General features: G+C 35.4%; 1 protein-coding gene across 1 annotated transcript; it reads right to left on the bottom strand.

Moving 5' to 3' along the window:
- LOC107636730 lies at window positions 225–10,902 on the bottom strand. Its single transcript, XM_016340224.1, has 5 exons — window positions 10,670–10,902; window positions 2,124–2,336; window positions 1,529–2,006; window positions 573–1,038; window positions 225–370 (listed from the first exon to the last, which is right to left on the bottom strand). The coding sequence occupies exons 1-5, from the start codon at window positions 10,900–10,902 to the stop codon at window positions 225–227; spliced, it is 1,536 nt and encodes a 511-aa protein (XP_016195710.1).

Genomic DNA, 12,796 nt, shown 5'->3' with positions numbered 1-12,796 from the left:
TTTTTCCTTTTAGGTTTCCAGTTTCGATTTGCTGGAGCCCCCTTACAAGTTTTATAGGAATGTCTTTTCTCTCCACACTTGTGGCAAGTCACTTGGAATCTTCTTCTCACCTTGTCTCCATTCACAGGCATGGAAGGCTGTTTTGCTTCAGTTCTTTTCTTTCTTGGACAACTAGCTGGTCTTACAATTCATGGTGAAAGTGGTATAGGAGCATCAGTAGGTTCTTAGAATACTTCAATAGGCACAGGGTTGATGCAAATATCATAGGTCTTTCTTATGGCATCCACCATGAGGAATGGTGAAACAAAATCCTCAGCAGCCATGACTCTGACCCTTGAGATAGCTGCAATAGCATGGACATAAGATACTCCTTGCATATTCAAACACATACACAATTAAATCCAATTCATAACAGTATATATTATTTGATATCTATTTTCTCACCTCTCAATTGTCATAGGTTACATATGATGTATGATGCTACAAGTTGACTCCGAGTTTGTGTGAGTTTCTGGTTACGTCAAACTTGACTTTCTCATTGTCACCACACCATTGTGCATTTCATTTGTGACTCTTTGGCTTAATGTATCTGTCTAGCCTCATTTGTTGTGCTGGTGCAAACTTTCTGGTATAAGCCCTCAATATCCTCTTGTGTTTTTCCATTTTCTTTATTATGTAATACCTTAATTCCTGACAGAGTATCAAAATAGGCTTCTCCCTAGCTTCAACAATAACAACATTCCAAACCTTAAAGATGTTATTGGTGACTGCATCATTTTTTGGATAGTGGCTGAAAAATGCTTTGCACCACCTAGAAGGCTTAAACTTGCTCATGTACTCCCAAGCTCCCAAATTTACTGCCTTCAACCTATCCATTGTAGCCTTAAACTGTATTTGCATAGTGTACCTTGAGGCAGCCATGACATACAACTTCACATTCTTATCCCTAAATCTCAACTCACAATTCTTCCAAATGTGTAAGGTGTAATTCTGATGATGTGCATTGGGCAAAACTTCACTAACAGCCTTTATGAGCCCCTGCTCAGAATAGTATCAACATACAATCAAATAGACTTCATAGTTTGAAATTCAAATAAACTAATGAGAACTATAATGCTAGCTTAAATAATGAGAATTATACTTCATATGAAAATAATGAACATTTAAGATACAAATATACGGCTTAGTTCAAAAATCAGTTACACTAATGATAACTATATTCTAGTTAGACTAATGAGAATTATAATTCAAATGAAAATAATGAATATTTAACTTACAATCAACATACAATATAGTATACTTCTTAGTTTGAAACTCAAATAAACTAATATGAATTATATTTCAAATTGATTAATGAACCAATTCTGTTGTATGTGGTTATATTTTGCTAATTAGAAATTATGTGCCAACTAAACAATATAAATGCTTGCAGGTCATCAGCTAGGTAATTCAAAAACCACCTCCAATTATCTGTGTTCTCAGTCTTAGGCACACCATAGGCTATCACAAACATATGATTTTTTGTGACTTGCGTAACCGCAGATAACATTTGACCTCTATAATACCCTTTCAAAAAATACTCATCTAATCCTATGAGTGGTCTGCACCCTGTCTTGAAGCCCCTCTTACATGCATCTAGACTGATATGCACACTCTCAAACAACGGTGGACCTTGTGGCTGTGGGTTCACACCCATGTGCATAGTGCTTCCTGGGTTACTTTTATGGAGTTCCACTAGATAGTCCCTCATTTTTCCAAATTGTTCATTTTCATTCCCCAGCATAATGTACCTAGCAGCCTTTAAAGCCCTTGTTATGATCTTAGCATTTAGTTGCATGTTGTAATGTTGCTTCATATGCTCCATGGCCTTTCTAGGTGTCAGCTTTAGTTGAGACTTCAACCTTTTCACTAACTTCTCAACAATCCATTTCTTATAAGCCAAATTGCTCTTATAGTCTTTACCACAAGTGTGTTGATCATGTAGTCTCTTAATTTTGAATTCTTTGCTCACAAAAATTTTAGAAACATAAATCAATCAAGGGCGATTCTCCTCTGTACACTTGGATCTAAATCTTCCAGGTTCGTTCTTGATATACATGCAATCCCTCCCATTCTAAACAAACATATCCTTCAAAGCCTTCTTAAATAGCTCCATAGTGGCAAACTGCATCCCAAGCTCAAACTTAACATCTCTATATGTAGTATCCTCATCAAAATCTAGTCCTTGTGGACCCTTCTCTTCATCTGAAGACACAGGGGTGTCAAAGCCGCTAGACTTGTAATTGTACACCTCATTACTTTCAGAGATCACAACATCAATCATTGGGTGTAATGCCCTACCACACAGAACCTTATGCTTAAGTCATAAGACAGAAGTGGTAAGGTATTACGACCTCTAAAAGTAAAATTATATATAATAATAGTGAAAAAGATTTTTAACTAGGAGCCTTTGAATAAAAGGGTAAAGCGAAATCATTAAATTGAAAAGTGTAACACTCACGAATGAGATAACGCAAGCGAAGCAAGATAAAAGATTAGCTAACACGGATATATATATATATATAGCGAAGGTAACCGGCCCGAGCATATAAGGTAACCGGCCCAAGCATATATATATGAGAACCCAAAAGAAACTAAAAATATAGAGTTGCAGAACCTGTTTCTCCAAAATAACCTCTAAGAGGAGTTAATACAGTATATATATATATATATATATATATATATATATATATATATATATATAGTGGAGATAATAAGTATCTATATAAATACATATAACCAAAATAAAGCCCCGAGAGATAAGGATCTTCGCTAAATCAGAAGCTTCCAGCATGCCTCAGCGAGGAGCCTCACGTCCTACATTTGAAAATCACAAAATCTGCATGGGGTGAGAACCAGAGGTTCTCAGCATGGTAACAGTGCCCACATATCTAACATATAATGTTCTGGGAAGGCCAAAGGCAATCCTAGAACTTCCGACATATAATTAAATCTTATAAACATAACTAAACCATGAAAATGAAATAGGCAACTAGCTAAGGGTCTTCAGACTATCTAATACTTCACAATCGAACTCCTCCGAACCTCCCAACCGCCACCGGAAACATATGTTACAAACACATTTATTACATACAAGGAAATTACAAGTAGAAGGCATTTACAGCAGATAAACAAGTAGCAAGTAGTTATGCAAGAAATTAGGCATTCCAAACAAAACACACTAAACAAACATATAGATGCATATGATGTATGCCTGTCCTAGTGGCTGATGAGTCTTATCTGTCGGTTATATAGCCAACCCGACGTGTCCGGTAGCTAATCCGGGCACAATCTCTCTATTGCGCATTAATACCAATAGAGGGACTACGTGCCCTGTCACCATTAGAGGGTATATTTTCCCTGTCACCATTAGAGGGTATCGGTGAGCTATCACCCTTACAACCAGAGAGAAAATACAAGCATACTCACATTCAACATTAATCACATATGCATCTCCAGCATACTCGCGACATTTTCGCGCTTCCTCAATTAATCATAATAATTCAATCATCAGTCATGTTTCAGTAATAATTCTTCTTTCATTTCACTTACATTCATTCATTCACTCAATCATTCATTTGTCTAACTTTCTTCATCTCCAAGTTAGCACTCCTCTCTACCTTCTTCTCACCACTTAACATTCAACTAAGGTTTAGGGTCTAAAAGAGTGAAAATATAAGATTAGAGGTTCAGAATTACCTTTTAAAACACAAAACTCACTTTGCTAAAAACAGCAGTTACGCATGCGCATAGGCCACGTGTACGCGTGAGCGCGCTTTTTGATCCATGTCGCATACGAAGCACCTGCCCACGTACACACGCACACCAATTAGAAACAAATGGCCGCGTATGGTGGGTCCATGTACGCATGTAATGCAGAAGCTTCAAAAAGCTGCTAAGTCCAGAATTTTTAACTTTGTACACCAAACTTTGATCGAGCATAACTTCTTCATTTTAAAATATTTTCCTCCGTTCTTCGAATGGCATAAACATCTCGAACCAAATTTTATTTCTAAACATGTTTGACACAAATCAAAGATCCGGAGACCAAGTTATACTTTGCCAAAGTTGGGCTAAAATCATAATTTTCACAAAACTTAACAAACCTCCAATTTCAAAATATACAATTTCCAAACCCTTTAAAACCAACCCAAACATTAGGCATTCAGCATCAAATCACTCCCAACTCATATTTTAAACTTTTTTATTCAATCCACAACCCACGAATTTTCCACTTTCATGAATCTCAAATCAACAATTCTATTCAATCAACATCCAAATCTTTCAAGTTCAATAATATACAACATGCATCATTAATTACTTATATCAATTACAACATCAAATTAGCCCACAACATGGAATCAACAAGAAATTCAACCTCATTAACTATTTTACATAACCCAAGTTAATCACATCATACATACAAGCTTCTAACACAACTTCCAAATCACTAACCACATACATAATAATACAATCCATCTCAACCAATCAACCACATCAACAATTCAATTTCCTATCCTAGAGTCACTAGCCTAAGTTTTCACATTACATTACATTTTAGATACGAGAAACTGAAACCATACCTTGGCCGATTCCCCGATAAAACCCGGAACACCTCCAGTTCACTTTTTCCTCAAGTTTTCAAGGCTTAACACCTCACCAACAGAACTTTCAGCTTGCAATCCACTTCCAAACTTCCAAAATCACAAACAAGCTCCAACCTACTTACATATATATTGCCTAATACATATTGTAGACACCCACACATACAAACTCAATAACTAATCACATTGGTTTATCTTGTGCTTAATTTAGGGGATTTTATCAACTTATCTCACATTTATTCAATGAAATAGCATGCTTTTGTAATTCTCTCCAATTTGTGCTTGAGAGTGAAAACATGCTTTTTAGCCCTTAAAATTGCTAAATTTAATTCACTTTAATTCCATTCAATGACTTGATATGTTTGTTGAGTGATTTCATGTTCATAAGGCAAGGATTGGGTGGAAGAAGTGAAGGAAAAAGCATGCAAATTGGAGAATTCATGAGGAAATGGGGATTTGATGAACTCAAGGCCATGCGGACGCGTCACCCACGCATATGCGTGAGAAGGCCATCTGCCAGGCGACGCGCGCGCATCACCTACGCGCACGCATGACGTTGGTCACGTGACCTCATTAAAGTGAATACGCTGGGGCAATTTCTGAGCCACACAGGCCCAAATCCAACTCACTTCTAAAGCTATTTGGTGCAGAAATCAAGAAGGAGAAAGGGGGGAGCAATTAGTGTAGGAATCATGCTTTAGGTTAGTTCTAGAGAAAAGCTCCCTATTCTCTCTAGAAATTAGGGTTTTTTATTTAATTGTCTCTTAGATTTAGGTTTTAATTCTTTTTTTCAATTAGTTTTCATTATAATTTCTTGTTCCTACATCTCTGTTCTCTTAGTTTACATTGTTAATTTCTCTTTTATGCCTCTTTTTAATTTATGAACACTTTTGTTGATTTTAATTTCCTTTAATGCAATTTTATGTTTTATGTTCTTTTAATGCTTAATTGAGTTATTGTTGTTATTTTTTTGCATTGGGTAGTTGTAAAATTTATGTTTCTTGTTATTTTACCATGCTTTCTTTTTATGCCTTCCAAGTATTTGACAAAATACTTGGTTGGGATTTAGAGTAGTTTTTGAGAATTCTTGGCTTGGAAAGAGAAATTAGGTGATCTTGAGTCATTAATACCCAATTTAGATTGGTGATCTAAAGTTGTTGGTTGATCTTGTATCCATTAACATTACTTATGGATTGGGATTAACTAGGCTTATTTGACTTTCTTCCGATGTGAAGATAACGTAATAGGCTTTAGGTCTTGGTAATTATTGTATCATAATTAATTCCTAGGAAGAAAGACCCGGGACTAATACTCTCGGTTATTCTTATTGGGTTGAACTTGTGACAACCAAAAATTAAACTTTGATGGAGAATCCATTGTTGGTCTAGACTATACTTGCAACGAAGTGATTCAATTTATTGAAGAATTCTATATCAACATAAATCCTTACATCAAACACCGACACATACAAACTCAATAACTAATCACATATACTCTATGAATTCACTATGGGTTGAGGATTCTTACCATACCCATGGATCAAAGAGGCAAGATTAAGCATTTTCCTCAAGCTAATTGGATCCTATAACATTAAAGAGCTCAAAATCTCAACACCCTTACTCAATATTTTTGAAATCAAGGGCTGGAAAAACTGGAAGAGATTTGTGGCTTACCTCTTGAATAATGTTGTGGGCTTTGTAGAGCTCGACGCCACGGTTGCGTGGCTGCAAATGATGCGGCGATCGGAGCTCGAAGTTAAAAGATATGGTGATTTGAAGTTACACCAAGGGTTTGCTTGTTCTTTCTTCTCCCATGGCTGCTTCAGCGTGTTCAGCATGCAAAATGGGGAGAGAAAGATCTGAACTCACTTTATTAAGTGAGTGGGTTGGGCCCACGGATTCGGTTTGGGCCCGATTCAACCGTTCGGCCTAATCTTAGGCCAAATTCTTTAAAATTAGTGTCAAAATTCTTATTTTAATTAGTGCTACCTCATTAAACTATAAAATTTTATTTTCTAATTTCTTAAATTTATAATTAATTTGTTAGCTAATTATTCACTAATTTCTCGAGTTTTACATCCTACCTCCCTAACAAAAATTTTCGTCCTCGAAAATTCACTCTCAAATATTCATATATGCCCTCTCAGATTTAACCGACCTCTTACCATACATTTTGCCATTCTCCCAACATTAATTCAAACACTAGACAATTACCTTATTTCTTAGTCTAAGTCAAATCATTCTAACCTAAATCCATATACACGCACTCTCCGTTTTCTTGATCCTATGTCAATCCTCAATTCATTGTCATATCCCAATACTCTTTTCTAACATCACTACATTTTTAGAGTCACCAAAATCACTGCGCTTCCACTGCGCCACTCTGATCTTAAGCCATTACGGACTTAACCACTCGTATACTCTGTCAGAACACTCTTTAAGTCTCCATATCTCTCTAACTAGCACTATTGACCTTTACTCTAGCTGCACGAGTACGAATCCCTTAGTTTCTTTCATCATCAGGTCCATTACCACCTCCATCATGATTCCTAGTTTGTTCGCTCCATCCCTTCAGTAGAAGCTTGCATAGCAGCAGTCAGAGAATCAACCATATAACCTCACTCGCGCTCACGAGATGCCATTTGGGTCTTGTCCACACCGAACAATTGATATTAAGGTAATCAGCCTTAATATCTAAAGTCTAGTGCTTTGAATCTCCAAAGGTAATGCTCATGAACATTTATGCTATATATGTCAAGCAAACACCCTAAATAGCATGTACACACAGCCAGAGTATGTTCAGAAGCATAGTCAGTCCATTCTCCAGGCTCTACAGGAATGAACTGCTCTAATACCATAATGTAATACCCTACCACACAGAGCCTTATGCTTAAGTCATAAGATAGAGGTGATGAGGTATTACGACCTCTAAAAGTAAAATTATATATATAATAATAGTGAAAAAGATTTTTAACTAGGAGCTTTTGAAGAAAAGGGTAAAGCAAAATTATTAAATTGAAAAGTGCAACACTCCCGAATGCGATAACGTAAGCGAAGCAAGATAAGGGATATGCTAACACGGATATATACAATAGAGTACCAAAATACAGATAACAAAGCTCAAGACTCAACTTGCAAAGATAACCGGATGGAGCACATATATATATATATATATAAGAAAACCCAAAAGAGACAAAATGACAAAGTTACAGAACCTGCTTCTCCAAAATAACCTCTAAGAGGAGTTAATACAGCATACACATAAACAGTGGAGATAGAGATAATAAATATCTATATGTATACATATAACCAAAATAAAGCCCCGAGAGATAAGGATCTTTGCTAAATCAGAAGCGTCCGGCATGCCTCAGCAACGAGCATCATGTCCTGCATCTGAAAACCATAAAATTTGCATGGGGTGAGAACTAGAGGTTCTCAGTATGGTAACAGTGCCCACATATCTAACATATAATATCCTGGGAAGGCCAAAGGCAATCCTAGAACTTCTGACATATAATTAAACCACGAAAATGAAATAGGCAACTAGCTAAGAGTCTTTAGACTATCTAATACTTCCCAATCCAACTCCTCCGAACCTCCCAACCGCCACTAGAAATAGTTGTTACAAATACATTTATTACATACAAGGAAATCACAGGTAGAAGGCATTTACAACAGATAAACAAGTAGCAAGTAGTTATTCAAGCAATTAGGCATTCCAAACAAAACACACCAAACAAACATATAGATGAATATGATTCATGCCTGCCTTAGTGGCTGATGAGTATCATCTGTCAGTTATATAGCCAATCCGACGTGTCCGGTAGCTAACCCGGGCACAGTCTCTCTGTTGCACATTAATACCATTAGAGGGAATACGTGCCCTGTCACTATTAGAGGGTATATGTGCCCTTTCACCATCAGAGAGTATCTGTGCCCTATCACCATTAGCGGGTATCGGTGCCTTGTCACCATTAGAGGGTATCGGTGCGCTATCACCCTTACAACCAGAGAGAAAATACAAGCATACTCACATTCAACATTAATCACATATGCATCTCTGGCATACTCGCGACATTTCACGCTTCCTCAATTAATCGTAATCATTTAATCATCAATCATGCTTCAGTAATAATTCTTCTTTCATTTTCACTTACATTCATTCACTCAATCATTCATTTTTCCAACTTTCTTCATCTCCAAGTTATCACTCCTCCCTACCTTCTTCTCACCACTTAACATACAACTAAGGTTTAGGGGCTAAAAGACTAAAAATGTAGGATTAGAGGTTCAAAATTACCTTTTAAAACATAAAACTCACTTTGCTGAAAACAAGGATCAAGCGTACGCGTAGGCCACATGTACGCGTGAGCGCGCATTTTGGTCCATGTCGTGGACGCAGAACCTGCCCGTGTACGCACGCGCACCAAACAGAAATGAATGGCCGCGTGTGGTGGGTCCGCGTACGCATGTAATGCAGAAGCTTCGAAAATCTGCTAAGTCCAGGATTTTCAGCTTTGTATTCCAAACTTTGATCGAGCATAACTTCCTCATTTTAAAACACTTTTCCTCCGTTCTTTGAACAGCATAAACATCTCGAACCAAATTTTATTTTTAAATAAGTTTGACACAAATCTAAGGTTCAGAGACCAAGTTATGCTCCGCCAAAGTTAGGCCAAAATCATAATTTTCACAAAACTTAACAAACCTCCAATTTCAAGATATAAAATTTCCAAACCCTTTAAAACCAACCCAAACCTTAGGCATTCAGAATCAAACCACTCCCAACTCATATTTTAAATTTTTTTATTCAATCGACAACCCACCAATTTCTGACTTTCGTGAATCTCAAATCAACAATTCAATTCAATCAACATCCAAATCTGTCAAGTTCAATAATATACAATATGCATCATTAATTACTTATATCAATTACAACATCAACTTAGCCCCAACATGGCACCAACAACAAATTCAACCTCACAAACTATTTTACATAACTTAAGTTAATCACATTATACATACAAACTTCTAACACAACTTCCAAATCACTAACCACATACATAATAATACAATCCATCTCAACCAGTCAACCACATCAACAATTCAATTTCCTATCTTAGAGTCACTAGCCTAAGTTTTCACATTATCACTACAAGAAAAACACCCATTCAGGTACACTTAAAAAGTGTAGCCAAAAGTAAAAAAAAATGATGCCTTAGGCTACGGCTATGCTTTTTGGGCTACGGCTACGCTTTTTGGGGTGATTCCTATTCGGCCGTTGCCTATTCTCAAAGGCTACGCTTTTCTGCACCAAGGGCTACGCTTTTGGCATTTGAGAATAGGGTATGCTTTTCAAGTGATGCTGTCCAGGACCAAAGGCTACGCTTTTCAACTTCCATTTTTGCCAGAATAGGCTATGCTTTTCAACGCTACTGCATCACCTGTAAAGTGTAGCCACATTGTATACCATGGCTACTTTTTATAAGTGTAGTCTTAAGTCCTTCCTTTTTTTTTTTGGGTATACTATAGCTACTCTATATAAGTGTAGCCTTAGGTCCCTCATTGTTTTTTTTTTAATTTTCTATATATATATATATAATACTCTAATAATTTTTTGTACAACATAATATTTAATAATATGATTATATATATATAATTATGTATTTTTAATTAAATGAATTAAATATTATAAAATAAAAATAAATACACAATTATACTAAATTAAAAAATATTCTAGCAAAACACAGCAAATACATTCTAAAGATTCACAAACACTGTAATGTTACAATATATTAGTACATAAAACAATGGATCTAACTATCCAATTGAACAATCATTCAACAATAGAGTAAAAAAAATGAAACATGTCTAAACTACTACTTTTCATGTATCAATGAATATAAAGATGATTATAAATTAAATATAAAATTAAAATAAATAAAAGAAAAGAGAATAAACAAAGACCTTAGTGCTCTGAGGACTAAGTCCCTATGAGTTGTGTGCCTGAAAATCATTTGAACGTACCCCACAAAGAAAAGATTTTTTTTGTTGGAGCCACTTATGTTGCCTCCTAGTGCCTTCATAAAGTGCTGAATAAATTCAGGGTGCCCTTCATAAGTGGCGGCAGTAATGAGATTACCATCTTTTGCTGCCACGGTGTCTGGTTCAACCCAATGAGTACCGGAGGCAACCAATACCAGTTTAACAGGAGAAAAAGCGGTGCACTTGCGATCTTTAGCTACACCTGCAGCCGCCATAATCAACTGTCCAAAGAGCATTCTGGAGGTGATTCCTAATTCCTCGTGTCAAGGATTCATTCCAAACAAACATGGTCTCATAAAGGACATGGCCTGTCTCATTATCACACATGTTTCTTTGAAGACTACACATAATGTGATATGAGGAGCTGAAAAAGAAATCCTTTGTAAGGTCGACTGTACACAGCAGCTTCTTGTATCTAAAATACCAATGAGAAAAATCATATAATTAATCAAAATGTGACATTCCAGAATAACAGAAAATGAGGCAAAAATGCTGCGTTAAAATTCAATGATGGCACAAGGGAAAAATAAAAACACCTAGCACAACACAATCATGTCCTATTTCATCATTGACAAATTCCCAATCAAATAATTTCTCCTCAACAAATCTGTGCCACTGTAAAAGTAGAATAATATAATAATTTCTCCGAGAAATTTGATGAACCCTAAAGCATAGAAGTAGAATAACATATTATGATAAGTACCTAATAATTTGTCAGCATCCGGGAAAGACGTGGTGATATTAATTAGTACTTATCATATTATGTTATTATGATAAGTACTAATAATTTACCTTTTCCCAATAGGCAACTTAAGCCAAATCCCCTTCTTTCCCTGCAAATCCTCATAAGTCAGGTGTGGTTTGTGAAGAACATGAACATTCACACATGATGCTAAAGTGAAATTTTCCATGGTAACTACTTTTCTAATCAGATATAGCAAACTCGACACCAAAAATCAATGAATATTTTAGTACTTGTTAGTCCATATACCTATTTTAAGACCATGAGATATGTTTACTTATGTTACAAGTTTAAAAAGAATCTCCACCCTAGGATTTGAACTCACACCCTATAAATCTAAGGGTTTTGCTAATCAAACTAAGTTGTTAGTTTAAGTCTTCAATAGTAAAAAATATTAATTAAAAACTAAAACTTTCAATTTTTAACTATATGCAATGAATTAATACCTTCCAAAAAATTTTACCATTAAAAGAAGATAAAAAAGTAAAGTATCAATTAGGAGGTGTACCTGCTAAGTCTTAATCTTGACACCATTAGTAGTATCCTTAATAATTGCTGTATCTAAAATTACTTTCATCACTAGGCCAGTTGAATTGCCTTTTCCAAGGCTCCTAATGTTGAAAAGGTTTAGATTTTTGGGTAATAAATAAAAATTAAAAAAAGATTAAAATGTCAATTAATTAGCTTGTTAAAGTGACATGAAGTTTTACACTAATAAAACTGTCACATGGAAATAAATTGATAACAATTTAAAATATAAGATTATAAGCAAATAAACTGAAAATCTAATGCAACTGTTAATTGAAATAGAATTGATGAGATAATCATGATCATGGGCATATGCTCTACGACATCAAGCCATCAGACTGGTCTCATTGCTGGTTACCTACATATTTTAGAAGCCATGTGTTAGCAATAGCCACACCAGAAGTTCTGAGACAAATAATTTTTAAGGTTAGAACAAATATTACGATTGTAGCTACTGTCCCTTCAGTTTTTTTCTATAAAGTATCAAGGAACATACTAAAACAATACTCAAATCAAAAGAGAACAAGGGAAAATTCAAAACAAATACAGATAAAGATAAACGGGCAATAGACAAAGATAAACAGATGCACAAATCCAGGCACAAATTCAAAAGTGCAAAAAAAAAGGAATTCTAGCAAACAAAAGTGCACAAAACTAGAATTACAACAACCAGAATTGCACAAACAATTTTCAGCCATAACAATACAACTTCAAGTGTTAAAGTGTCAATAAAGCCAACAACATATGATTTTCAGCCATAGCAATTAACTTAACCATATGCAAATATAAGAGGTATAACATATTATACATATACCTAATATATTATACATATAAAAAAA

The sequence above is a fragment of the Arachis ipaensis genome, chromosome B04, assembly GCF_000816755.2.
Source record: "Arachis ipaensis cultivar K30076 chromosome B04, Araip1.1, whole genome shotgun sequence".
Lineage (NCBI taxonomy): Eukaryota > Viridiplantae > Streptophyta > Magnoliopsida > Fabales > Fabaceae > Arachis > Arachis ipaensis.
This window is presented reverse-complemented; position numbering and strand designations above follow the sequence as displayed.

Coding starts and splice junctions, on each gene's coding strand:
- LOC107636730 (XM_016340224.1), bottom strand. CDS start 10,902: ATGGCGGCTGCAGGTGTAGCTAAAGATCGCAAGTGCACCGCTTTTTCT. Junction 2,007..2,123: donor AAGAAGGCTTTGAAGGATAT/GTTTGTTTAGAA, acceptor AATTTTTGTGAG/CAAAGAATTCAAAATTAAGA. Junction 371..572: donor CAGATACATTAAGCCAAAGA/GTCACAAATGAA, acceptor TGAATATGCAAG/GAGTATCTTATGTCCATGCT.